Here is a 27897-nt window from a genome sequence, read left to right as displayed (position 1 = left end):
TCAGGTCCTGGTGAGCTGTATGCCATAGATGTCAATATCACAAGGCCTCTCCCGATTTAGGAAAGTGGCTTCAGTAGAATTCTCTGCATCACGGACATTGTATTCCCCCTTTTTACAGGCTGTAGATTTGAGGTAATAAATGACCCCAGCCATTCCTCCCAGGACCAACATGGTGGCACCAGCAATTGCCACAATAACAATAATATATAGCCAGTGATCTGCAAAAGAGGAAGCATATTATTAGTTTACAAAAAGAATTCTTAAGTAGTGACCACTTGTTATAAAACTAACCTGACCTGCTGAAAAATATACAAGCCCACGTGGGCAGGCTTCAACTTGCGCCTTTAAAAATTGCACATGGTCTTTTACTGAGAATAAAGCCATTGATAACCCTTCCTTCCTTTGAAAATTTGCTTTATATGGGCTGTTTCATCTGAAATGTTAAATGACTTAGCTGTTTCTCTTTTGTCCCTCTGAGTTAGAAATGTTATCTATGGTTTAGCTATTTCAAAAGTTCATTCTCTGTTGTTGGTTGGGGAATTCTGGGATTTGAAGTCCACAGGTTTTTAATTTGCCAAGGTTGGACACCCCTGAATTAGATGTTATATGGCACATAGATATAAGAGTCTCAGTATACTTTGCTTTTTTTTTTTTTTTATTTACAGAAAACCAACCAAGGAGTTTGTAGACAGAAGCATTAGCACAGTGGTGGTGAGTTTACATAATTAGTACTCTCCCTTTTAGTTGCTTTATCTTCCTATCTGAATCTTAACTGTGCTTTATTTCTTTATACTAAGCATATGCCCAACTTTCTTACTAAGTCTTATTTCACACTTAACTCCTGATAATGGGTTCTTGTTCTTAGGGGGGGAAAGGAGAGCTTGTAAGCTGTCCCAGTCCTGCTGTTGTCATCTTTACAAATGAAATGTCATTGCTAATGGCATTTTTCAAAGCTTGTGTAGCATCCGGTCTTACCTTCCACCTGGATTTCTACCTGGCTGTGCTGCTGTCCATGCTTGTTGCTTGCTGTGCACTCATACACACCATTGTTCTGTCCATCTGCATGGACAATTAACACTGTGCTGTTGTTACCAATAAAGATGATGTTGGAGGCATGGGGCAACCTCCAGGTGTAGCTGGCAGCTGGGGACCCATCTGCCTGGCAGGTAATGGTGATGTTTTCTCCCCTCCTAATGGGTAAAGAACCACTGACTGATAGTATGGCAATAGCAGGCCTGTCTGGAAACAAAAATGGTAGGTGTTCAGTTCACCCAAGAAAAGGCATTCGTTTTTGTTCTCTGTCTTCTCCAGCTATCTTAGTCTCTTGAGTTGGGTAGGCTATAAACATTGTTAAACAAACAAACAAACAAACAAACAAACAAACAAACAAACAAACAAACACAAACAAACAAACAAACAAACAAACAAACAAACAGCATTGCAATGCTTTTAGACAAGTTAATATTGAGATTTGCAAAGCATCCAGCTGTAGGGGTTACTGGATCTGGGATGCAAAAATAAGATGAACATCCAATGACCACTAGATGGAGTTTTGACACAGGCATCATACACAGCTAAAATGTAGCACAACTGCTTGTTTCAGAAAGAAAGAGAAGGTTAAGGCTCTTTGATCTAGGCTGTAAACATTCAGACCTGGCAGCATAGAGATATCAAAACTTCTCTGCTTGCATCTAGTGATTGTTTGGAGTTTTGCAGCTCATATCTGTGATCTCAGAATACCCTCCTAATCCTTCTTCCCCATTAATATTACATATAAAGAGTGATGAATCTATAGGAATGTTTTCTGTGGGGTTCAGAATACAGAATTGGTTGGAAGGGACGCTGGAAGTCTTCTAGTCTAACCCACTGCCCAGTCAGGAAACCTGAATACAACTAAGGCCAGATTTGGGTTACGGAATTCTGGATGCCAACTGAGATACAAAAAGCTAGTTCTTTGCTGTCATCCATTCAGGTTTCTGAAGCCCAGGCTTTGAATCAAGGTGCTAGGATTCCAGCACTGAAAAAGAAAACCCTCACACAGGGCTGGAAAAAAGGGAAGCAAAATTGTGATTGACTAACTGATTGATTGATTGATTGGCTGCCATCATGTTCTTATTTTACTGATTTTAAATCAATTTCAAAGTAGCATCTAAGAATATTTAGTAGCATTTTGGCTTATAAAGTAGTTGAAACAGAACAGAGTCAGACATCTGCAGGAAAACAATGAAGCTCAGCAAACATCAACACTGATGTTCAAATCAGATTATGGAGGAAAGGCTTTAAATAAATAAATCAAACATTTTTTTTCCTGGGAGGCTGTTCTCTGAGGTGACTGGGACTTAGGTTGTTTGGAAAATTACATTTTAAGGTTTCAGATTTAGCCTGAAAATGCAAGATGACAGATAACAATCACTTTAAATGGCTATTATATAAGACCAAGTATAATAGAGACAACACATCTGAGTTATGTTGAATAAGCTTCTGTTGCAATTTGAACCCACAACATCTGGATTACAAAGCAAGAGTTTTACTGATTTTACTATTGAAACATTGAACATAAAGGAAAGATCTAAAAGACATGAGAGCTCAATATTGGCTCAGCCAAAGAGGTGGTCTTTCCTCTACAAAGGAACCAATGAACTGCTGGCTTTAGGCTGTCTCTAATTCTCAGCCCTCTAGCCCAAATGGACAGGAGCACTTCAGAAGTGGTGCAGTTTTGAACTGGAGCAGACCCAGGTTGGTTGCAGGTTGAGTAGAAGATTTATAGAAGAGAACCACATCCATTCCTCCCTTCCAGAAATGGTTGCCAACCAGTTATAATCACGGGGTAAGATATAAATTTATTTTATTTTATTTTATTTTATTTTATTTTATTTTATTTTATTTTATTTTATTTTATTTTATTTTATTTTATTTTATTTTATTTTATTTTATTTTATTATTTTATTTTATTTTATTTTATTTTATTTTATTTTATTTTATTTTATTTTATTTTATTTCTATACCACCCTTGTCCTGCGGGACTCAGGGCGGTGTACAGCCAAGATAAAACATTGCATATAAAATTTAAAAACAATTTAAAAACAATTAAATAATTTCGGCCAAAGATATTAAAAACCACCCAATTAAAACTGAATTCAATTAAAACTGAGAGGATGGGATCAAGCCAGCCCGGCTAGATGGAATAGGTGTGTTTTCAGGGCCCGACGAAAAGTCCGGAGGTCTGATATCATGTGTATCTCAGAGGGTAGGTCATTCCAGAGGGCAGGTGCTGCCACAGAGAAGACTCTCCCCCTGGGGGTCGCCAGCCGACACTGTCTGGCCGACGGCACCCTGAGGAGGCCCTCTCTGTGCGAGCGAACCGGTCGGTGGGAGGCTATTGGCGGCAGAAGGTGGTCTCGCAGATACCCCGGTCCTAAGCCATGGAGCGCTTTAAAGGTGGTTACCAACACTTTGAAGCGCACCCGGAAGACCACAGGAAGCCAGTGCAGCTCGCGCAGGAGAGGTGTCATATGTGAGCGCCCCGTCGCTCCCATAATCCCCTGCGCGGCCGCATTCTGGACTAACTGTAGCCTCCGGGTGCACCCCAAGGGGAGCCCCATGTAGAGAGCATTGCAGTAGTCCAGGCGGGAAGTGACGAGTGCTTGAGTGACCGTGCGTAGGGAGTCCCGATCCAGAAAGGGGCGCAACTGGCGTATCAGACAAACCTGATAAAAAGCCCCCCTGGCCACGGCCGTCATGTGCTCTTTTAAAGACAGCCGTGCATCCAGGAGGATGCCTAAGTTGCGAGCCCTCTCCATGGGGGCCAGTGATTCGCCCCCAATAGCCAGCGATGGCACCAGCTGGCTATATCGGGACGCCGGAAGCCACAGCCACTCGGTCTTGGAAGGGTTGAGTCGGAGCCTGTTTCTCCCCATCCAGGCCCGCACAGCCTCCAGGCACTGGGACATCACTTCAAGGGCATCGTTGGGGTGGCCTGGGGTGGAGATGTACAGCTGAGTATCGTCAGTGTTCTGTTTCTAGTGGGCAAGCTTCCTGCTTTCTTTGTGGCACCTTAGTTACTCTCCATGAGAGGATAGCATTAGGACAGTCTCCTATTTGGATTTTCCTCACAAGAAGACATATTGGCAAATGAAAAGAAGAGTGCACAAGGAGGAGATTGATATTCATTGGGGTGAGATACTCTATAGAGGGGTAGGAAGAGAGATAATGAGCTTTCCTCACATGTCCTTCAGTCACACAGTATTTGTCTTAGAAATATGTAGGTGCTCCTGGAATGTAGATAAGGGTGGGGGGGGGAATACTCTTTCTAGAAGCTTGCACTGGGTGACAAGGGTTGCTCTTCCCCCACATCTCCATCCAGCTTCCTCTCTCTTTTCCTGCAGTAATTGCTAGTATAATAATGGCCAACTAAAGGAATTTTACGAACTCTTGGAGATGAATAGAATTGGGAGTACCACCTCATCCCTCCTCAGGCACCGATCTTGTGGATGTTCACCATGAAGCCATGAATGAACTGATGACTCACATTCCACTTGCACATTCACCATCCATCTCTCTGTTCCATGGCCATTAGTGGCATTGCACTCATAGATGCCAGAGTCATTCCTGCTGACATTCTGCTCTCTGTAGAATTCTCCAGTCATTCCCTCCTTGGCACACAAGACAAGTGGGGTGGGAATCCCATTTGCTTCACAGGCCAGAGACTGGAGAGTCCCTTCCAACCAGGTTTGATTGCTCGGGCAGCTCGATTCATCCATCTTGGGTTTGGCTGCAACAAATTGATGGACAAGAATCTCCTGACATATATAAAATATGCATAGGCAAAAATATGCTTCACAGATGGCCACTTTGAACTTCAAACTAGAGGACTATAAATCTGTCACTAACATATTCCATTTCACAAGATGTCTCACGTTAAAAACAAATACAGTAAATTAAAGCTTCATCCTTCATCCTGATTCAGATAGGACAAATGATACTGGAAGAAACTATGAGGACTTGGGAAGAAAGGTGAAAGAACTTGGCTCAGTGGCTAAGACACTGAGCTTGTTGATCAGAAAGGTCAGCAGTTCTGCGGTTTGAATCCCTAGTACAGATCTCCTGCGTGAGCAGGGGGTTGGACTAGATGACCTCCAGGGTCCCTTCCAACTCTGTTACTGTTAAAAGCTGCCAGCAAATTCTCTTCACTTTAGTTTGCAAGAACCTTGAAATATGTAGGCCTGAACTATGGATTTTCAGTACTTCATGGACGCTCATTAAATGCCATATCTGCAGGGACAAAAATATGACAGAAAGTAAAGGGTTTCATCCTTATTTTAGGATGAAATATATTAGGTACAGACAAAGTTAGATTCAGCTGATCAAAAAGGCATGTTTAAACCACTCCACACCCTATTGTACCTGACAAAGAATGAAGAAAGCCTGGATTTCCAAAGATACAGACTTAGCTAAATGACTCCTAACTTTTAGTGGAACTGCAGGGGTCCCTAGTGTGGACAAAAATAAAGTAAAAATAAATCTTCCTATCAGGTGAAAGTAAGAGATGGATAAACCGGTTGTATTTATAATCAACACTCACTTTCAACTGTAATCTTGACTGCCTTGACTACACTGCCATGTCGGTTTGTTGCATTACACCAGAAGGTTCCATTGTTAGCTAGGATCCTTTGCCCTTGGCTGAGATCATATGATCTATTATCTTTGGTGCATATAATTTCGGGAGGTGGAAACCCATCAGCATTACAAAGAAAAGTTGGCAGTGCCTCTTCCACCAATGTCCAGTTGCTTGGACAGTTAGATTCATCCATTTCTGGCTTATCTGGAATATCAGGAAAGAGTATAATTTGAAAAGGTTAGGTCACAGGTTTTTAAAGTCTTAAAGCTAAATTAAAAATTCAGATCAAAAGTTATCAAGAAATCAACTCTTTTAATGCTCTTTAAATGCAGGATTCTGGCAAAGTTGTTTACATATCAAATCATGGTTTGAGGATGAATGGAAAATAAGTTAAGAAAAAACGGTCTCATTTAAAACTGCCTGTACTTGAACTATCACCTTTTCAGTACCTTAAAAAGAATGTTTTAAAATGGACGACAGTTCTGACAATGATGTAAATGAGAATTTCTTCAAGAAGCAGTTTTGAAATAGAGAAAATACCTTTTGGAGGAAAAATTACCTCAGTTGAAGTTTCCAACTGGGGAAAAAGACCAGTAAAAGAGAAGAATGATAGGAAAGGTATGAGAACCCTCACTAATTCAAGATTCTAATCTGATCCATAAGGGTCCCCTCTCTTACAGCAAGAGTTAAAAACTAAGTGAGAGATAGTTATGAAAAATTTAAAAAATACAAGAAAAATTAATGAGCACCAGAATGGCACGACTTGTTTTGGATCACTTCTAAATGGCAGTCATTTAAAAAAAAAAAATCTTGCCAGTGTACTCATCCCTGTTGGGCTGAAATCCATGTTTACTTACATTCCACCTGGATGCTCACAGCTCTAGAGATGGAACCATGTATATTTGTGGCTGTACAAAGATAACTTCCAGCATATTCTCTGGTGACGTTCTGGAGAATCCCAGGACTATAAGCCATTCCATCTTTAGTGCATTCAATAGTTGGTTCTGGGTTTCCCCAAGCAAAACAGGTGAACATGTGTGGGGTCCCTACTGTCAAAATCCAGTTATGAGGACAGCTGGAATCATCCATTTCAGGCTCATCTAGAAGATAAGAAAAATCCTGATTTTTCAATGAAATGTAGGAAAATATAGATCAACAATATACAAATGGTGCAGTAAGAGATGATGCTTGATAATTTCTATTGGAGAGGGAATTTTCCATGTCTTTGCAATTTCTGTTTTAAAGACTCCAGATCATATGTTGAATACATATTGAATACATTGAATACATAGCCATAGATAAAAATACATTACGGAACTTCAGTTTTTCAGTATTAACCCACACAATTTGCATGCAATATTGAAATGGTATGTGGGAATGACCCTGGAAGACAAGGGGAAGAAATGCTGCCTAGGGAACAATCAGGTAAGAGAGAGCATAGCCTCACCTGTAAAACGGTCAGAGAAAGAAACTCAAAAAGGAACATCACTAACTTATCTAGTGGTAACAGATGGCGGGTGATTGGTATTTTCAGACTTGCAAGATTCTGAACATAAAAGTGTTATAATAAAGTAATATTAGCTCATCTGGTCACATTTCCTGATTGCACTACTTGGAAAGGCTGACAAATTCACAAGTTGCACTTACACTCCACTGTAACAGCAACTATCTTGGTAATTGACCCATGTACATTGGTAGCATTGCAGTAATAAATGCCAGCATGACTTTGAGTGATATTGTGCATCCTTCCAGCATTGTACACTTTGCCATCTTTTATGCAGAATACTTCTGGAATTGGAATACCATCAGCTTGGCAGCTGAGATTCCACAGGTTTCCTTCCAGCCAAGTTTGATGACTTGGGCATTTGGACTCTTCCAGCTCAGGGCCATCTATAACAGAGAGAAGATGGAGAAGGTGCTTGGTGATAAGAACACAGGAACTTAAAAACAGTCCTTTTGGCATCAGGCCAAAAGCCCATCTAGTCCAGTATTCTGTGTTACAGTCCAGGGGCAAATGAATGCATTCAAGAATCTTACAAGCAGATGATGATGATGATGATGATGACATGAAAACTTTCTTCAATGGTTGTTTGCATCAACAGTGGAAAAGACCTGTGATTCAGTAAGTGGTATACAGCCACCAAACCAGAAGTATACAATCAATATCAATGGTGGGATTCAAATTTTTTTACTACTGGTTCTGTGGGCGTGGCTTGGTGGGCATGGTGTGGCTTGGTGGGCGTCACTTGGTGGGCATGGCAGGGGAAGGTTACTGCAAAATCCCCATTTCCTCTGGATCAGATGGGGGCGGGGCCAGTCAGAGGTGGTATTTACCGGTTCTCCGAACTACTCAAAATTTCCGCTACCGGTTCTCCAGAACTGGTCAGAACCTGCTGAATACCACCTCTGGTCAATATGATACCTAAAAATATTCTGATTCTTCATGAATTTATCTAGTCCCCTTTAAAAGCAACTTGTGGCCCTTGCCATATCTGGCTGATATAGGTTTTTTAAAAAGAAGTGCTTCCTTTTACAGGCCCTGAATTTCCCTGCAATGAATTTTAATGGAGGTGAATGAGAGAAGGGAGAAAGGTTGATAAATACATTGGATGCTTTTTGACTTTACAATCTAGGAGTGTGTGGCTGGCCCAAAGTCCTCTCTTAGTCCAGCTCCTTAGACACTACCTCCCCCCACCCCCCAAGTATATGTACATGCACATTGATACAGAAACATTACTTACATTCAACATGGATGGTGATTGTTCTAGTGCTGGAGCCGAGCTCATTTGTGGCCGTGCAGTTATAGATGCCAGCATGGCTCCGGTCAACCTGTGTCTTCTCTTCTACATCATAAGCAATGCCCTCTTTGAAGCAAGCCACCGAAGGCTTTGGATTCCCCTTAGCCAAGCAGTGGAGCATTTGTTGTGTTCTCTCTACCCATGTATGGTTGCTGGGACAAGACAACTCATCCATTTCTGGCACATCTGCAATGTGCAGAGGGAACATACACATTGGTTGAGGCTCTTCTCTCTTTGGATGAGAAATAAAGGGGGATGTTTAAGGTTGGAGAAGAATATTGGGGTGACAGTGGGCATATTGTTAGTTAAGCCTGGAGTGAGGCTGATTTAAGATCTGGTGAGGGGAGTGCCTCTAGTGGCATCACTAAACTGTAGAAAATGGTGTGTTCTTTATTATATTTCCGACCATGCGCAGGCAACCTTATAAATTTGTCTTATATTTTACTGTTAGATTAATTGATAAATTAAAAGCTGCCTTGGAGATTTTGCAGTGGAAGTGAGGAGTGTTTAATATTTTCAACAAAAGTAAAATGAACTGGGGATCTTTTGTGTCCTGTGATTTTTTTGTTTCGTTTTTGTTTTTGAAGCTTTTGAATCAATGATGACTTCTGATAACTGCCTGGACTGGTCCCTGCAGTTTTCTTAGCAAGGTTTTTCAGAAATGGTTTTTCCTTTGCCTTCTTCCTAGGGCTGAGAGAATGTGCCTGGCTTGAGACCTTCCCCTAGCTTTATGCCACAAGCAGAACTCAATCTCCTGGTTTCTAGCCTAGTGTCTTAATCGCTGTACCAGTATCGCTGATGGGACATTCAGAATTATTACCTTGGTGTAGATTCATGGCTGTCCCCACATATTTCAGCTTAATTATTTGCTCAACATAGAACAGAACAACATAACAGAGTTGGAAGGGCCCTTGGAGGTCTTCTAGTCCAACCCCTTGCTCAGGCAGGAAACCCTATACCACTTCAGGCAAATGGTTGCCTAATCATTACATAAAAACTTCCAGTGTTGGAGCATTCACAATTTCTGGAGGCAAGTTGTCCCACTGATTAATTGTTCTAACTGTCAGGAAATTTCTCCTCATTTCTAGGTTGCTTCTCTCCTTGATTAGTTTCCATTCATTGCCTCTTGTCCTGCCTTCAGGTGCATTTTGGGTTGCACAGAGATTTCTGAGTACCAGAAATCATTAAATAATTTACAAGGAGGGAGGCTGAACTTGCATAGTCACCTTTTAAAAAAACTAGAATCCCATTGATCTTCTATTGTGTTTTAAACATATATGGCAAGGATACATCTGCAGTTGTGGTGGACACTATTACTATGGAAACTGGGCAGGTAAGCCCCCACTTCTATACTGACTGACAGCCAGCAACATCTGAGTTTCAATATTCATTTGAACTGACTAGTGCTTGTAGCTAAAGATCACGTACAAAGGAGGATTACTTTAAACTTCCCCCTTTCTGCTAGATAAAAGCTTTTATCTTTTTAGGACAAAGGCAGGAGCTGGGTAGCAAGGTTGACAAATGTTGCTCCTGGGCCTCTGATTGAAAGTTGCAGTCTATGAGAAAATGGCAGTTCCTAGGAAACAAGAAAGCTTTTTCTCTGGAAGTCTATTTGTCTCTAAGGAATAGATATAGACAATTCTAGACAGAACACTATGTTAGAATTTTTATTTTGATTGTATGTGTTTGGTATTAATGTCCTGTACAGGCTCAATATTGGTGTGTTTTATATAACTTTACAGCACAGGTTCTTAATATTAAGAGGAGACCCTTATTGTGGTCTATTCACGGCCCTATATTTTCCATTTTTCCAATCTTTTTTTAATACTGGTTTATCTTATTTATGTCTTATGAGATTGATCTGTCTTCCTAAAAATGAATGGATAAGAACTGGCTGATTTCCTTAGCTGCACCTCAGTGCTGTGCAACTAGAAAAAAGTGCTATAGAATTTTTTTTCTCACTTCTTTCCTTTTAAATTGCCAGAAATAAGTATGTAGTGCAGATTGTGGGAATGCTATCTCTCTCACACACTAAGGGCAGAGGGGAGGATTCCAGGTGAGGGGCTGCCTACAAAATAGGTGGTGGCAGTGACGGCTACCAAACTAAGGCAGAAGATAGAGCTAAATATAGACTCAGAGATCTTTTGCACAACAGTCTAAGCGCTCCCAATTCAATTATGTGTAACAGACAGCGTTTACCATCTTGTGACAAGGGGCACATACCCATCCCTTACGACCATTTGCCTGCTGTAGTAGGAGAGCCAGGGCACTTCCATTGTGCCCTAAAGCCATCTCTCTACCAACTCATTAGGGGTGGGGTGGGGGGCAGATGAAAGATGGTGAAAAGAAGAGAAATTTTGGATGCCAGTTCTCCCGGGATCTAAAAGACCCACTTCTCCCTTCTCTTTGGTTGTCATTGCCCTAGTCTCCATGGGTTTGGAAAGTTGGCAGTAGCAAACCAAGAGTGCTAGGTGGGACAAAAAGTACTTGAGGGTGAGGATTGGGAGAAAGAATAGGAAGCTGACCTTTGGGTTCCAGTTTCTCCAGCAGTAAAAAAGACCTTTCCCCCAAAGGTCTACTTAATTACAGGGGTACCTACTATGGAGATAATTCCTCAGCAGTACAGAGGAACAGCTTAGCTCCTGCAGGGTCTAGGATGCAGGAGGCTGTTTTTACATACTATATGTCTAGTCAACTGCTGGATATGTGATACATGTTGGTGTTTCACCAGGAGATTGCTTACAAACAGCTGCCGCTTCTGCACTCCTGAAGACAGCAGCACTCTTAGTTTTAAAATAAAATGCAACTTCATTTGTGCATCATCAGGAGTGCATTGATACAGTGGACCACTATGTCACAATAGAGAATCCTGGTTGCACTCCTGCATGAAACCATGAGTAGGTCCTCTTCCAGTAGTGGGTTTCAAAATTTTTTACTACCAGTTCTGTGGGCATGGCTTGGTGGGCATGGTGTGGCTTGGTGGGTGTGGCTTGGTGGGCGTGGCAGGGGAAGGATACTGTAAAATCCCCATTTCCTCTCGATCAGCTGGGACTCGGGAGGCAGAGAATAGATGGGGGTGGGGCCAGTCAGAGGTGGTATTTACCGGTTCTCCGAACTACTCAAAATTTCCGCTACCGGTTCTCCAGAACTGGTCAGAACCTGCTGAAACCCACCTCTGTCTTCTCCCTTCCTCCTCTCTTCTGCTTTGATTGCCACCTAGGTCAGGGGTAGGGGTAGGGAGAAGGATGGTCTGGTTCCTCCCTCCTGCTCTTGTTTGGAAGGCAGAAAGAACAGGGGGAAGAGGAGAGAAGTGGCAGAGAATGGATCCTTTGGGGCAGGTTCTCTGTTATCTCCATGGCCTTAGGGGGGCTCTCATGCTGCCAGTTACTAGCACCAAAAGAAGGGCTCCCCACTTGCTTTTCTCCTTCCCCTGCTTCTTGGGTGGACAGAACCCCTCCTGCTTTGTGCTGAGGCAGAATGGAAAGTGGAAGAGCACTCAGCACATCTTTGGGGCCAGTTCTCGCCTTGGGTAACAAGGATAAAAAAAGATTTCAGCTGCCTCCATCTCTGCTTCCGTTCCCTATGCGCCTGACCAAAGGTTGGATCCAGATCTTTAGTCCCTCTCACCAGCACAAATTCCAGGCATCTTTAATTCAGTGCTGGAGGTGCCTGTAGCAGCACTATAGAATTACACCTCCTTGTTCCTTCCTGATAGACATTGAATTGCAAATGAGTCCGTCTGCCTCCTTTCCCCATCACTGGCTGTTATCTTACGCTAACACAGTATTATATCTAAAATAGCAGTGAGCGTGTAAGTGCAATAGTTTGCTAGATTTTTATTGTTCTTTTTAATGCAGGCTACAAACCCAGAATGGTCCTAACATTGCTGACAGGATTACTCGTGCTTCCTGGGTACCCACCTATAGTAAAAGCCTGCTTGGTTTTATTGGGAGGTTAGAATAATGAGCTGTTTTGCAGCCAGAGTGCACCAGAAGCTTCAGTGGCAACAGCAACACAGAAAATAATTTGGACAGGTCCTTGTGAGATCTCCAACAGTATAATCAAAGAGATCCTGTCTCTTAGATCCTACTGGGCAATTCCAAGCAGAGGCAAAATGGTTCGAATATGCTAATTTGCAGGGATAAATGAAATAAGAGTTTTAATGGAAAACTAGTAAACAACATGCTGTTGCAGGAAGGATATTCTGTACTCACAGAAGACAGAGAGAGTGGCAGAGGTGTGCTTTGTTATGATTATTCCATCAATTTCGAGTTCTACCACACATACAAATTCTTGCCCATTGTCTTCCTCTTGAGCTGTCAGGTTGAGTTGCAATGGAAAGTCATCACTGGATGCCAAGATTCTCCCAGAAGCATTTTGGATCTGAAGAGAAAAGCTGGGGGGTTCAGGCGCTGATGAGTTGCATAGAACTGTCACGAGATTACTGGCAAGGGCCTCAGAGGGGTAGATTTCCAAAGAAGGCTGTGGAAAATCTGCAATTTTGAAAAAAGAAAAAAAAAGAAAGAAAGAAAAAAGAATGCTGCTTCTGAAACATCTCGGGAGATGATGGCAGTTGGGAATTACATCAAATACTAGGCACTATTTCACAGATAAACAGTCTTAAGAATTTGTTTTTGAACAGATATGTGTAATTGCTGATTACCAGATGCATTGCAGTACCACACCTATCATCTCCAGCTAGCACAAGCAGTGATCAAATGTAATAAGAGTTACTGCTCAATATAACAGGAAAATTCACAGGTTGGGGGGAAATTGCATAAGGTACCACAGAAGGAAACATGATGTTACATTTTTGGCATACCCAGCAACACATTTTTGGCAGAGTTTTATGTATTTACAGTTCTGGGACCATTTTTTTTTTTATTTACAGCCTGCTCAAGGAGAGAAAGAACAGATGGGTACATGGACTGAAAAAATAAGGCTGAAAACATGACCTGCTGTGTTCTTTTCTCAGGTTCTTTAGAACTTTGTATAGTAGCTTATTATGATGTCATCTCACAAACATCTCACTGCATTTGTGATATACATGCCCTCTGCTTCAGAAATGCCTTCTTTTGGGGCTAGAGGGAACTATGGTTTTAAGAACCCAAGCAAAACCCTAGATGTGGAATTGGTCAATAGTTGTTGGTGTGTGTGTGTGTGTGTGTGTGTGTGTGTGTGTCTGTGTTTGCTAATGGTTTCTAATGAGATAAAATCATTTACCCACCTTAAACTGGCAGAAAATGAGAGAAAAGGAAAGCAATTCAGATCTTTCTGCCTTCTGGTTTGCTGCCATTGGAAGCTTATTCAACAGCAGGCATGCACAAATTGAAATCCTATGCAACCCTCAAAAGTGCCAAAGACCTTCCAAAATTTGAACCCAAACTAAGGCAAAAGGGAGAAAATAAATACATGGAGAATAATCATTATAAAGACACTGAATTTAATTGGCATTTGATTTGCCTCAGCTTAATTTTTCTTGAAGCTCTCCACCTACTTGTTGAAATTAGGCCTTTGCTATACCACTCAGCAGCAGGTGGAACTACTGCCTCAAAAACTATTGCAACCCTCCCTCCTTTAATGGGAAGTATGGTGCACTGATATTCTGACTTCTTAGTGATGATTGCATGTCAGCAGACCACACACACACACACACACACACACACACACACACACACACACACACGTCTTAAATTGGAGATGTGAAGAAAAAGAAGACTGTGTGCTACTCAGGTATAAAGGAAGGTCTTTGTCCCAAAATCTGAAAACAACTGAAATATTTCTCCACAGTTTTTGTAAAAGCTTTGGTATCAGGCCTAATTGAGATGTCTATGGAGATTCTCAGTCATGCAGGTCATGGTTGTCTCAAAGGTGATTTTTTAAGAGGCAACTGGACTTTCTGGTTTTTCTTTAGAGACGTTTCATTAAACCAGAAAGTCCAGTTGCCTCTTGAAAAAGCACCTTTGGGGCCTCCTTGAGATCTGGAATAGTTAAGAAACTTGCTGTTGAGTACAGATGCCCTTTACCTTCCCACTGTCTTTGCCTTATCCCGACCTTCATTATTCAAAAAACTGGATTCAGAATATGTGCGACCCCAATGATATAAACACAGGGTTAAACTCAGTTACAATGAAGGGAAAGGACTGGATTCTTTATTCTATCTTGAAACCTATCACAATGATGATTAATGTGCTTAATACTGTCATTCCTTCTCCTCGGTCCTAGCTAGCTTGTTTTGGAAACAAGCCACAATTCTGTGGAAATCAGAGCAGCCACTCACTGTAGATATGCACGGACTCCACTGCAGATTTGGTTATGGGCCCCAGGGACACGGTGCAGTTTAGCTGATAATTTCCTGTTGCCAAGGAAGACACCTGAGCTTGAGCTCTCACAGTATTGCCCGACAGAGTGATGCTGGCATTCAGACTCTGTTCTGCGAACTTCAAGTCAAATTGGGCCTCTTCAGCTGGGAAGACCCCAGCAATCTCGCAGGTCACACTCAGGTTAGAGCTAGCTTGTACGTAGCGCAAAGTGTGAAGCTGGGGATCTGCCAGAAAATCTATAAGAAAGAATGATTTTTCCAATTATTTCTCTGCCAGGAAAGCCATCAGATACAAGAACCTCTGTTAAGCACCCTCTTAAGAAGCCAGATCAGTTCCATGAACCCCCCCCCCTCCAAAGAAATCTACTTTTCTCTATACATGTTTGTCCTTGGCTCTGTAATCAGTCAGGAAGTCCTGGGACTTCCATTTTTCTTTTCCTGTCATTAATAATATTTGTCTAATTTATCCAGAATGGGCACTTCAGCCTTTGGAGGCCACATATGACTCCATGGATTTTCTCTGGGATTGTGTATATATGACAACACCATGCTTATTGCAAGACTTGAAAGTTTCCTCCTGAACATGTATTTTGAGTTACTGCTGGATGGGAACACTGAAATAACTGAGTACTTGATAGACTTGATAGAGGCTAAGGACTCCCAGACCCTTATAATGAGGTACGCCTAATAGTGCCAGAGCAGCATAGGAATGGACTTAGAGCAGGGGTGTCAAACTCAAGGCCCATGGTCTGGATCTGGCCCGTGAGGTGCTTAGAACTGGCCAATAGGGCCACCCTGGAAACAGTGAAGGATTGGCCCGCAGTGCTTCTGACAGTACTGTTTTCAGAGCCCTCCCGAGCTCTGAAAACAGAGCTCGGGCAGGCTGAGCAGGCTCCATTTTTGCTGGCAGAGGGTTGCAGGAGGCTGTCACAGCTGTAAACGGAGCTTGGAAGCCCGTTTTCACTGCAGAGCACTCGGGCCCCCAGGCACCCCCGACACGAGTGACGTCAAACTGGCCACACCCCCTGGCCATGCCCCCCTTTGAGGTCAAACACAACCCTGATGCAGCCCTCAATGAAATCGAGTTTGACACCCCTGATTTAGAGGATACCACATAATTAGGCAGTGTTGTGCTGCTGAACATCAATGTGATGACATTTCTCTTGATTCTCTCTAGATTTCCAGCCCCACCTGCTCCCCCCTCAAGGATTCTTCTAATGAAATCAAATGAAGTCAGAAGTTGTTTTGTGGTTAAAAAAAGTGTTAGTCTTCAACATCACTTTTGAAGCATTTCCCCATCTTAGGAAGCATAATGAAAATGGGGGTGGGAATGGTACATGGGCAAATCAAGTTTTTATTTGCAAATGCTCCTCCTTGCCTAATAAAACTGACTTTTGTAAATTGGGGTGGTGGTAGTGATCACAGATTGGATAGGGGTATCAGGGGACACACTGTTGATAAGTGTGAAAGCATCTTGTGAAAACACCCATGAGACGCTTTTAAAATTTCACAGGTTCGCACGATCTCCAATTATTGTTTTTTCACTGACATAATGTGCTCGCTAGTTGTTTTGATCTTTTGGGGGGCCTTCACTGTTCTTAGCCATTGATGTTTTTCATCTGAGTTATGGGGCATAATTATTTCTAAAACATATCTTGAGCCTTTTAGAATAAAGAATAAACAATGACGTACAGTACGACAGATACACATGTTTATATGACAATCATTAAATGGGTGAAGAAATCTGCCTGCATCTTTTCTTTCCAATGCCCTTGCACTCAGTTACAGGTAAAATTGGGGGCAGTTAATTCTCTGGGCACCAGAACAGAATTGTGAGTCACAGCCATCGTAGCTTCATTAAAGCAGCCAGCTCAAGGGCAATGTTTTTGACATACAGTTATTAATATACTCCCACTAACAGGATTATAATAATTACATGTTTCCAGCATGCTCACTAGCAGTAAAATGCCTTTCCTGAGCACAGAACTAGGAACTGGGATGGAGGAAGGGTAAAAAAGCTGAAGCAATTCTTAGTCCTGTGAATGAAAATCTTATTAGCTTATTAAGTAGCTTCAATATCAAATTAAATATCCTGCAATTAATTATAATTGTTTAAATTATCTGAGAAATCAATGCCCATTTTTTCCCCACTTTAACATCAGAAAGTATTTTGTTTATATCATTAATGTATTAAGAGTCCTTTTTTCCATTGGGACAAGTTGAAGTCTGGCTGCCATATTCATCAGTCATTGCTTAGCCCAATTTCAAAAGATCCTTGGTTCTTTTATCAGGAAGTGATTCTTCCTCCTTTTGGCAATTTGTGCATGGCACAGAGGAGGGCAGGAGGGAAGGCATTACTTATTTTGTTATCCTGCTCCAGCCACTGCTAGCTTTGCCTCCTTATCACTAGCATATGTCCTTAAACAACAAAAAAATTCAGCCATGCTTTTATCAGGTCTTTCTGGCCAAGTGCTGCGTTTACTCTTCTTGTTCTTCTTCCTTTTTATTATTATTTGTTTTCAAGGACTACTGAGGCATGGCTGGTGTTATACTATAAGTAATGTCACTAGAGTTCATAGGCCCAACATTTGGAGAGATGGTGGGAGCACTGGGTTCAAATATACCAGAAAGACATATTAAGCCTTTCAGAGTCACATCACATCCACTATTTTAAGCCTTAAATTAAAAAAAAAAGGAAGCTAAAAATATAGGAGAGTGATAATTACTCATTTTGTTGTTTGTGGAGATTCTCAGTCATCCAGGTCATGGATGCCCAAAGGTGCTTTTTTTCAAGAGGCAACTGGACTTTCTGTTTTTTCTTTGAAGACCTTTTGCTTCTTGGATGAGAAACATCTTCAAAGAAAAAACAGAAAGTCCAGTTGCCTCTTGAAAAAATCACCCTTGGGACTACTCATTGTGTTATTGTATTTCAGTGGCACAATTTTTCAAGATAGTAAAATGTAACCCATACATACAAAAAAAAATAATAATAAAAAATTCAGTAAATGCTGATTAAAAACAAGATGGCAACCCAGCCAACCATAGAAACTCAATGAAGGGCTCCAACGACCTTAGTCCAAAGCCTGGTGGAAGAACCAAGTCTTCAAGGCCCTCCAGAACAATAGCAGGTGGGAACCACTTGAATCATAGGAGAACTACATTCCAGAGGACAGGCATAGTGACAGAGAAGATCTGCCTCTGGATGACAGCATGCCAACCCTGTTAGTCCTGATCGGTTGGGCATACACTCTAGAAGGCAGAGAACCCCTCAAATAAATGGTCCCGTGCCACGTAGGGCTTTATAAGTCACAACACACACTTTAAATTGTACCTGGGATCAGATTGGCAGCCATTGCTGCAGAGGTGTCTCTTGGGCATACTGAGGCATCCCCCTCAATGCCTATGCTGCTGCATTCTGGACCAGCTAAAGTTTCTGAGTGGTCTTCTGGGGCAGCCCCATGTAGAGCACATTCCAGTAGTCCAGCACAAGGGCGACTAAGTCAAGAGTGATTATCTGAAGGGCCTCCTGATCTAGGAAAGGGCATGACTACCACATCAGATGAAGTTCTGTAAAGGCCTTCTTGGCTACGGCTGCCACCTGCTCATTGAACAGGAGCGGTGAGTCCAAGAAGACCCCCAGATTGTGCTCCACTCTGGAGTGGGGAAGTATAACCCAACCCAGAGTGAAAACTGGAATCTCTCTGGATCAATTCAGCCTTCAATAAATCTTGTATAGGAAGCTGGAGAAAGATGGAGAGGCAAGATTTGACCCCAGTCTTCTCTGATAAAACAAAGAGAATAAAAACAGAAAGCGATTCTTTCTAAAGAGCACAGGACAGAATTTAACCATTGCAACCTTTCAAAGTTGAGGTCTGATCAGGAACACTGCAGAAGAGCACTATTATAATTAAGATCCTTAACAATACGGATCTTTATATTTTCTTGTTCAGGTACTTCTTCCTTTCGTAACTTTAAATTTGAAAGATTAACATGGTACATGTTCAGGGTGCTGAAATGTTCTTCAAATGTCGCTGAGCTAATTTTCAGCAGTCGCAGCTCATATGGCTGGGTTACCGTATTTTTTGGAGTATAAGACACACCTTTCCCCCCCAAAAAAGAGGGTGAAAATCTGGGTGCGTCTTATACTCCGAATGTAGCCGAACCTCAAACAGAGGTTTCAGAGGCTGAAAAAAGCCTCCAAAACGGAGCTTCAGAAAAAAAGCTTCCAAATGGAGCTTCAGAAAAAAAGCCTTTGAAACGGAGGTTTCGGAGGTTGAAAAAAAGGCAAGGCACAGAGCTCACAACTAATGAACCTGTTGCTAAAATTCACCTCTGGGAACAGCTTTTTTCTTATTTTCCTCCCCAAAAACTAAGGTTCGTCTTATACTCCGGTGGTCTGAAAAATATGGTACTTTATTTTCAGCAACTTCTAGAGATCTATAGCTTTCCCAATTCTGATACAACTTGCTCTTTACACTGTGAGCTTGCAATTATTACAGGCTTTGTAATAGTAGAATGGAAGAAACTATAATAATTTGCTGTGTGTATCATTGAGTGTATGCGAATGGAGATCTGCATCCATTGCACACCCAGAAATCCCATGTGGACATAAACTGAAGGTGAAGAATGATGTGTGACAATAAGGACTGAACTCAGAGCTGTGGTGACGCAGTGGTTAGAATGCAGTACTACAGGCCTTCCATCCTTCTGAGGTCAGTAGAATGAGAGCCCAGATTGTTGGGGGCAATATGCTGACTCTGTAAAACGCTTAGAGAGGGCTGTAAAGCTCTGTGAAGCGGTATATAAGTCTAAGGGATATTGCTATTGCTATTGCTATTCATTAGCAGTTTTGATTTTCCAGAGGTTAGTTTTGAAGCTGGTTCCTGGCTTCCCAATGCATCTGAGTGTCAGGTTCCAAACAGAAGGAAATAAAAGGAAACAAACCTGGATGCTGCTACCTTAGTTTAATCACTTCTTGGCACTCACTGACAATCGCAGATGAAAATCTTGTTAGGGCTACTGCCCTGTGCTTCCCACCACCATTTATCTATTAGTTATCACCACCCATCCAATCACGCGCACTGCTCCCTCCCATGTGACCCGGAAGTTGGCTTATGTTTAATTCTTGAGTATTTACAACCAGCATCTAAACAGTTAATCCACTTGTTTATTTGCCATGCTGGGCTGAAACGAGGTTTGTGCGTTCCTCCCCCCAAGAATGGCAGCTCTATGCCGACAGCATGCTGGAGCTGACACTGAGTTACATTCCCAAGCACCGTTTGGTTTGATCCAATCTCCTCCCTCTTGATAAATCCCTCTTCTATCACTGCTTGAACTTTCTGTTAGTAGTAGTGACTACCAGGAAAAGATTTGGGGGCAAATACTCAGAGACATCAGAGCTCGTTCTGCAGTATAAGTAGCAGCCCAGTTGCCCCCTCCCCCCCAATGTAATAAGGTTGATTCACTACATTTGTCCTTTGCCATTAAATACATAATACAAACCTACCTAACTGCAACATGGGAAGTATCATGCTTTGCCTGCTGATTCCAGATTCAGTTTCTCAATTTAGATCAGAACTCCAAGTGGTTTCCCCATAGTCCCCAGCACAAGCATTCCTCTAAGATCCAAATAGACACCCACTCCTCTCTTTCTGAGCAAATAAGAATCCCAGATATTGGGATGCTGGCTTTTAATGTTTCTTTTCTTTCTATTTTGACAACTATTCACCACTTTTTTTATTGGGAGGAGGAAGCTTCATTCTGGAGAAAATAAAAAATGTACAAGAAGAAACTTGCAACTCACCAAAGACTTTTAGGACTTCACTGGATGATGTCTTTTCAAGGAGCTGCCCTCGAGGCCTCAGGTCCAGAGCAATGTGGCAGGTGACTTCCTCCATGTGATTGTCCTGCTGAGCAGTTATGGGGAAGGTCACTAGGACGTCACTTGCTTCAGGAGCACTGTGATTCTCAAAGGTCTCTATGTGGAGTTTTTCTGTTCCTTTATACACTGTCACAGTGAGGAGCTGGATGGGAGCAGCATTGGCAACTTGGCATGTCAGATTATACACTTTGCCCATCTCCATTATTGGCACTGGATCCAGCATTACATGTTCTGGGATTTCTGCAATGATACATGGAAGCCTACTGGGAAAGGATTTCATATAAAGGTGGCAGCTGCTGAAGAAATCCCATAGGAAGGGAAGGGTCAAACCATTTCGATCAGGCATAGACAGCATGTGACCTTCCAAATTATATTGAACAAACATGAGTCCTAGCTAGCATATTTAATCATGCAGCAGAAGAGCAATTACAATCCAACAATCTTTGAATGATATAGATTGTCTGTCATGCTGATCTAGACCATTGAAGATGTCTCCTCTCCAAATTCTCATTGAGATATATCTCACAGACAAAACAGATTTAAAGTAGTAAGTGGTGAGCATTTATGGGAATCTTGCCAATAACCTATGGTTTTGTCTATAGTAAAGCAAGAAGTAGCTCTCAGAAAGGCAGGCAAGATAAAACCCTACCTACGTTAAATATTTAGACACTGAAGTCCTTCAGCCCTGTGGACCACACATTCCCACTGCATGCGATACACCTTCAGAAACCCATTTTTCAAGGTCTCTCTCCTCAGGTGACCATTGGTGGCAGAGTAGCTAGAATGCAGTATTACAGGCAAACTCTACCCATAGCCAGGAGTTTGATCTTGACCAGTTCCAGGTTGACTCAGCCTTCCATCTTTCCAAGGTCAGTAAAATGAGTACCCAGATGATCGAAGACAATAAGCTGACTCTGTAAACTGCTCAGAGTGCTCTAAAGCACTATGGAGTGGTAGTATATAAGCCTAAGTGCTATTGCTATTATTTTCCATTTATGATCTTGTGCCACTACTCTCCAAGCACCAAGCATTGCTAGATTCTTCCCTTAGCCTGTTATATACAACTTTAATTTCATACTTTATCCCAACACCCATTTTATCTCACCAGACTTTGTTTCCTTAGGGATCTGAATAGTAAAAACCTGGAAATTATCTTTCTAGGTCACATCTTTAAATACTTTCAAGATAATCTAATGTTCATATGTTCATATGGTTCCCATGGGGCTGCAGTAGCTTCTAGCTATGCAGAATGTGATAACCCACTTCTGGAAGGGTGCACGTCTCAGTCATTGAAGGCTACCCAAATGCCATCATTTTATTCTGAGAACATTCGATCAGTAGTTGTGCCTTATCAAAACCTCTTACAGTCAACCCCAACAAGTTAATTGTTTGCAATCTGGAGACACCTGTAAAGTAACATGCTGTTGGAGAGGATGGTCCTCTTTGGTGATACTAAAAGGAACAACTTTTGGGTTATATTTATCTGGATATGAATTGCAGATTGCTTCCTTTTTAGTGATTCAGACCTTCCGGTTTTCCTCCTCATTTTCCTTTGCCCTTCCTCTGCTTTTTTCCTTTCCCTGCCATTTCTATTAATGTTTTTAAAAGCTCTGGATTTAGCTATTAAGAGAACTGGAGTTCTATTCAGCATCTTCATTTCTTCAATGGGCTCATAGGGGAATGAGGTAAAAGGAAAAACAGGACAATTATGTGAAGAAACTAATAATAATAATAATAATAATAATAATAATAATAATAATAATACCACCATTAATCAATTGCAAAAGATTGCTTTACTTGGAACAGCTTACATCCTAAAATAGTCCCTTTAATATTATTAAACAATAACATCTGCCTATGCCAGGTCCTTGGGAAGGACTTGATAGGTGGGCAGAAATGCCAGATCCAATCTAAACATCTGGCTGATTATGCAATCAACCATGATAATAATAATGCTGGTTGTTGAATCTGGAAATTCTCACTAGGCTGGATTGTGGAGCCTGGAATTTAGCCCAATGGTCCATTCTAATTAGCATCACTGTACCTGTGTAACATTCAAAAGTGTCCTGTGTCAGATTCTGACTTTGTTCATATATATATATGTTTCCAACTCTCAGGCCAGGCTGGTCTAGGCTAAGTAATTACCTAGATGAAAAGCTGCTTAAGGCAATCTTTTATAGATATAAACAACAAACAGATCTTTGCATCATCACCACTTACGATAGACCATGATGTTTGCCTGAACAGATTTATGCTCTCCATAACAGCTGAAGGAGCACTCAGTGGCAGACGCCCACTCCGTGATGTTCACAAGCTGGAAAACTGCCCAATGACTCCCATTGTCTTTCTTCTCCTTCATCAGCGATGTCTCCAAGCCTCCCCTGGCATCTGCCTCCTGGCAGCTGGTACTGCAGTTCAGCCAGAGAGAACCTCCATGCTCCACCACAGGGTTTTCTGGCCAAATGGTCACATCAAACATGTGCTGTTCTGCTCCTGAAATAAGGTATTCAGACTTACCAACCAGTTGGCCCAAAACATCACATAGAGATTTATAGGTTTCTGGATTCAGAGATAGGGAGTATCTTATAGGCTTAGGCAAAAAATTCAGTCCATTCCCTCCCTTTCCCTCTCATTAATCGCAAGGCATTTTAGCAATAGACTGTGCTCATCACACTGAAATAATTAAAGAAACACGAGAGCGCCATTCTTGTAGCTGCAGTTTATACACATTTATGAAAGAAGGAACTCAGAGATCACAAACGGAATTACAGGAAACACAAATGGAATTATTCCAAGAAAACCACTTGCATTTAAAGAAAAATGTACCTAAATGACTCTACATATTAGATTGAACTTCAAGTCAGTACACAAAAACATAATGCTTTTCACTCAAAGCGTTTCTTTGCAAGAAAGACTAGCTTTTAGAAGAATGCTTTTACTTAGCCTACTCTATGAAGTGCTAATTTTGCATTTCTGCTCTCTTCAGGTATTCATCTGAATGCTTAAGAATTTGAAATGGGCAGAGAACAGTCCATGCCCACAATTCTATTCTCTGCTCTCTCTGTTGGCACACATTCACCTGAGATGTATGAAAGGGATCTATGCTTTTGGTGGCTTGAATGCAAGGACAGCTCTCTGGGTTGTCCAGGGTCCATGGAGAGTTGAAGTCAGATTCTAGTGTCTGAAGGTAACAGTCTCCTTAAGATCATCTAGTGAGTATGTGGGTATATGGTGAGAATTAGCATTATCCAAAATGTAGTTGTGCTTTTTACCATCCAAATAAGCACTAGCTTCAGTCACACTCTCTACAATGTGGGGACCATAATATCATTTAGAAGGAACTCCTGAAGCATGTTTAAGGAACTTCTACCCAGTAGCGATATTCACTTACCTTCGCTACTAGTTCGCCAATGGGAGCGTGTACGCGCTCACTTCGCTCGTGTGCGGAGCCTCCCGCCAGCACTGCTACCGGTTCTCCTGAGCTGGGGAGAACCGGTAGAATCCCACCACTGCTTCTACCCCATTTCAAAATGCAGTGTTGCACAAAAGTCAGTTTACTTTCTCAAAGCACGTTGCTAAATGAGTTGCCCTTTATAATACTGAGTGATGTATCTTCAAAGGTGTTTGTTCTCTGTTTTAATAAGAGAACTAGTTTGCTTTTGCATTTTACATAATCTAGCAAATGAAATTGGATGAAGCAGGAACTGGCTGCATGCAAAGATCAGTAGATGTAGTAAAGAAGAGCAATCAAGGGAAAATTCTTCTATATTCATACATCTCTCTGTATCAAGGAATTGCCAGCCATGCGGGTTTTCCAATTAGTGTCATCCTGGCAAATGCTTTAGGCAATAGCTAGTTTGGGAACATATATACAGTATGCTTGGCCTGATTCTCAGTCATCCAGGTCATGGTTGTCCCAAAGGTGCTTTTTCAAGAGGCAACTGGATTTTCTGGGTTTTTTTTTGAAGACGTTTTGCTTCTCATCCAAGAAGCTTCTTCAACTCTGACTGGATGGTGTGGATCTGATCACTATATATATCAACACTTGCTTAAGAATGTTTAATGTTGAATATGAACTCGGTCACTGTGCATTTATGTATTTTGCTCAACTGTGGTTTATGTTACCAAGGTTGTCTGGGAATGAAAACACTAATTTCTAATTTCACATATAATGGCTGGATTTACATAACCACTAACCACACCCAAACAAATTACATTAGCATAATGTCTGAATCTAACCATTGTGCTTTGGAAAATCTGAGTTATTTTATTTATTTATTAAATTTATATACCTTCCATCTCATTATCCAAAGTGACCTATCATTTATTATTATCTATGAACCATGAACAATTGCATGGTTATTAAAACAACCATTGTTTGGAGCGATTTCACAGCTTTCTATATAGTTGGACAAGGAATAATTTCAGTAACATAACTTAATGCCTTTTGGTCCAGAATAAATGGGTGGATATAACTCTAGCAAATAAATAAGCCAAGGAAAACAAGGAAAAATATGTGAAGTGTGTTTCTGGTCCTTTTTTCAATTTCATGATCATAGTTCAAGGACACATGATCAAGAAAGAGAAAAGAGGACTTAGAATAGAGGAATCAGCAATATTCTGAGCCACTCTCCAATTGTCCAATTGCTCCCATGGAGAGCATTTTATTCTGCAGTTTTCCCAAAGCCCATTTTCAAGTGCCACCTTTCTTTGTTGGCTTCTTCTTCCTTGGGAAGTTCTGGGTGAGAGTTATCCTGCTGGCAAACAGACTGGTGGGAAGTCTTAGGCCTGAATCCCTTTTCCATATTTCTTTTCTAATATTCCCTTGAGTTGGAAAGAACATCTTCTGGATTTGGTGGAAGGAAAAAGAATCTATGGGTGAAACACGATGATCAGATTCTAAGGGACAACTTTTCAGCCCTCTGAAATAGATTAATAATATTGGAAGGGCCCTCAGCATTTCTGCGGTCCAACCTCCAACATGCAGATATCTCTCTGTCTGTCTGTCTGTCTGTCTGTCTGTCTGTCTGTCTGTCTGTCTATCTATCTATCTATCTATCTATCTATCTATCTATCTATCTATCATCTCTCTCTCTCCCCACCCTCCCTCCCTCTCTCTCTCCTGCCCATCTTACCATAGGGTAACTCTGTACATCTTACAGTTACATCTAAACTAAAATTTAAAAAGTTAAAATCAAACTTTAAAACCAAAGACACATGGGGAAGGTGGGGGCAGAATGGGGGGAGGTGGGATCTTTTATTACTCAATCAACCACCTCCATTGCGCTGTTCCCCCACTGGGGCCCCAAGCCTTCTGGCAAAGCCACATCTTTAGGCCCTTACGAAAAAAGAGGAGAGTTGGGGCCAACCTCACATCGGGAAGTGGGAGAAAGATGTTCCAGAGGGCAGGAGCAACAGCAGAGAAGGCCTTAATCCCTAAGAGGTTGCCATAAGCCTTCAATATTTGAAGGTATACCATCCTTGTATGGGTGTATGCTTAGTAGTTTGGGGCACATTGTGGCCTCAGAAGCTCTACCCTTTTGTGCATATGCAATGTTATAACATACATAGAAAAGGGGGGGGGGTGTTGTGACACCATGATGTTCTGATGCTGCTTTCATCATTCTGTGTCTAGCCATCCACTCTTGCACCCAAAGCACCCAATTTCCATTGAGATCCTCAAGCGTTCTGTTGAATTCACTCTATTTAATCTAACTATGGATAGCACAAAATTTTTGACCTGCGCTGTCTGGCCAGTTCACCCTTGCAGAAGATTGAAGAGAGTGGTAGAAAAATTTTGACTGGTCAGAAAAAGATGGGCAAGGATGAAGAATGAAAGCAAAAAGATGGATTCCTGCTCCAAGATGCTTACATTTTTTTAATGCTGAGGAGTGTCATGATCAGAAAACAAATTGAGGCAATGGGGGACTGGAAAAAGAAATATTTCAGCTATATTTTCAGAAGCAGATAACAATTAGAGAAGTGTTTTTCACACTTGGCAACTTTAAGCTGTGTGGTCTTCAATTCCCAGAGCTCCAGTGTAAATGGGCATGCATTTCAGTTGTTCACAAGAGAACTGGGCTTTTTTTTGTTCAATATTTTTGCATGAATTTCCAATCTCCAATTTTTCTTCAGCCTGAATGACAAGCTGCTACCTCTTAGCACCCTTCACTTTGAACCTAGGTTTACTTATTTGTGGTAAATGAAAAATGAAAGAGATTGAGAAATTTATTTCTAAACATCTCAACAGGTAAGAGATCAGAATAAGGTAATGATATTGACTGGAACATTAGGAAAATCTTTCTAATGGTAATAGAAAGGATGGGCTCCCTTTTGCTGCATGTCTAAGCACATGTTGGCGATGCTAGACTTTGTATCTCTGCACTGAGCATGGGGTTAGATCTGATGGCCTCAATCAACTATGTGCAAGCTGGGATCCTGAAGTATCACAATCAGCTCCACTTCCACTCACACCTCTGCCAGATGAGCAAGAAAGATTTAGTGATCCACATAATCTCAAGATCTAATATGTCTTGTTTTGGAAATCATATGATGTTCTTAGACTAGAGGACCTCTATTCTTGGGGCCATAAAGAATTATTTCAACAGCCCCCATCCTTTTAACCCACATCCTAAGCAGAGAAAGAATTCAAAGTGAAAGATATCCCAGCCCAATCCAAAACTCAAACCATCAGTTCTCTTTTAATAATGCACATACTATTTCCTCATGGCTGCAACAGAAATCATCATCATCATCATCATCATCATCATCATCATCATCATCCAAAGAACAAGTCTTATTCCCCTTCTTAACCGCAAGTGAATGAATCTGAGTGTAGAATGGAGAATCAGGAGCCAGTAAGAGATTTTTATGGAAAAAAACAGCATGTGTAGAAAGCAGCAAAGATCTAAGCAGAGATTTCTATATAGCCCAGGGGAGGAGAGGGGCAGGGGGGAGAGTCATAAAGAGAGACAAATGGAAACCCTCTTTTTTTGAGGGGGGGGGGACTTCTCACACATCTTAGGCAAACCCACTCAGCTGCATCCGATCCCATTTGTGACAAGGAAACACAAAGCCTCTTCCCTTTGCTTTTGTCAGCCGTCAGTGAGAAGCCTTCGGCATAGTTTGGGCAGTGGAGAGCATCTCGGGGTGGGGGTGGGAGAGAAGGGTGGACCGCTGGTCACTTACCCACGGGCATCAGCACTGGAAGCAGGAAGCAGCAGGGAAGGAAATGCCAGAGCCACTGGAGCTTCATGGCCGAAAGCAAAGCTGAGCTAGA

The 27897-nt window shown here is 41.7% G+C and overlaps 1 protein-coding gene across 1 annotated transcript; it reads right to left on the bottom strand.

Annotated features, from left to right (window-relative positions):
• ICAM5 (intercellular adhesion molecule 5) lies at positions 1-27873 on the bottom strand. Its single transcript, XM_070938197.1, has 12 exons — positions 27807-27873; positions 22839-23111; positions 20541-20858; positions 14696-14974; positions 12630-12908; positions 8359-8601; positions 7265-7507; positions 6475-6717; positions 5582-5821; positions 4529-4771; positions 976-1239; positions 1-218 (listed from the first exon to the last, which is right to left on the bottom strand). The coding sequence occupies exons 1-12, from the start codon at positions 27871-27873 to the stop codon at positions 1-3; spliced, it is 2910 nt and encodes a 969-aa protein (XP_070794298.1).
• Between the last annotated feature and the right edge of the window lie 24 nt (positions 27874-27897).

The sequence above is a fragment of the Pituophis catenifer genome, unplaced genomic scaffold, assembly GCF_029215685.1.
Source record: "Pituophis catenifer annectens isolate HBS135680 unplaced genomic scaffold, rPitCat1.0.hap2 SCAF_2, whole genome shotgun sequence".
NCBI lineage: Eukaryota > Metazoa > Chordata > Lepidosauria > Squamata > Colubridae > Pituophis > Pituophis catenifer.
The sequence above is the reverse complement of the archived record's forward strand: the minus strand, read 5'-3'. Positions and strand labels throughout refer to the sequence as shown.

What these genes read in the sequence shown, in the direction of transcription:
- ICAM5 (XM_070938197.1), bottom strand. Translation starts at nt 27,873, where the DNA reads ATGAAGCTCCAGTGGCTCTGGCATTTCCTTCCCTGCTGCTTCCTGCTT. An exon ending in GGCAAACATCATGGTCTATC is followed by an intron (nt 20,859 to 22,838) that starts GTAAGTGGTGAT and finishes GTATCATTGCAG; the next exon opens with AAATCCCAGAACATGTAATG. An exon ending in TGAAGTCCTAAAAGTCTTTG is followed by an intron (nt 14,975 to 20,540) that starts GTGAGTTGCAAG and finishes TCTTTCTTATAG; the next exon opens with ATTTTCTGGCAGATCCCCAG.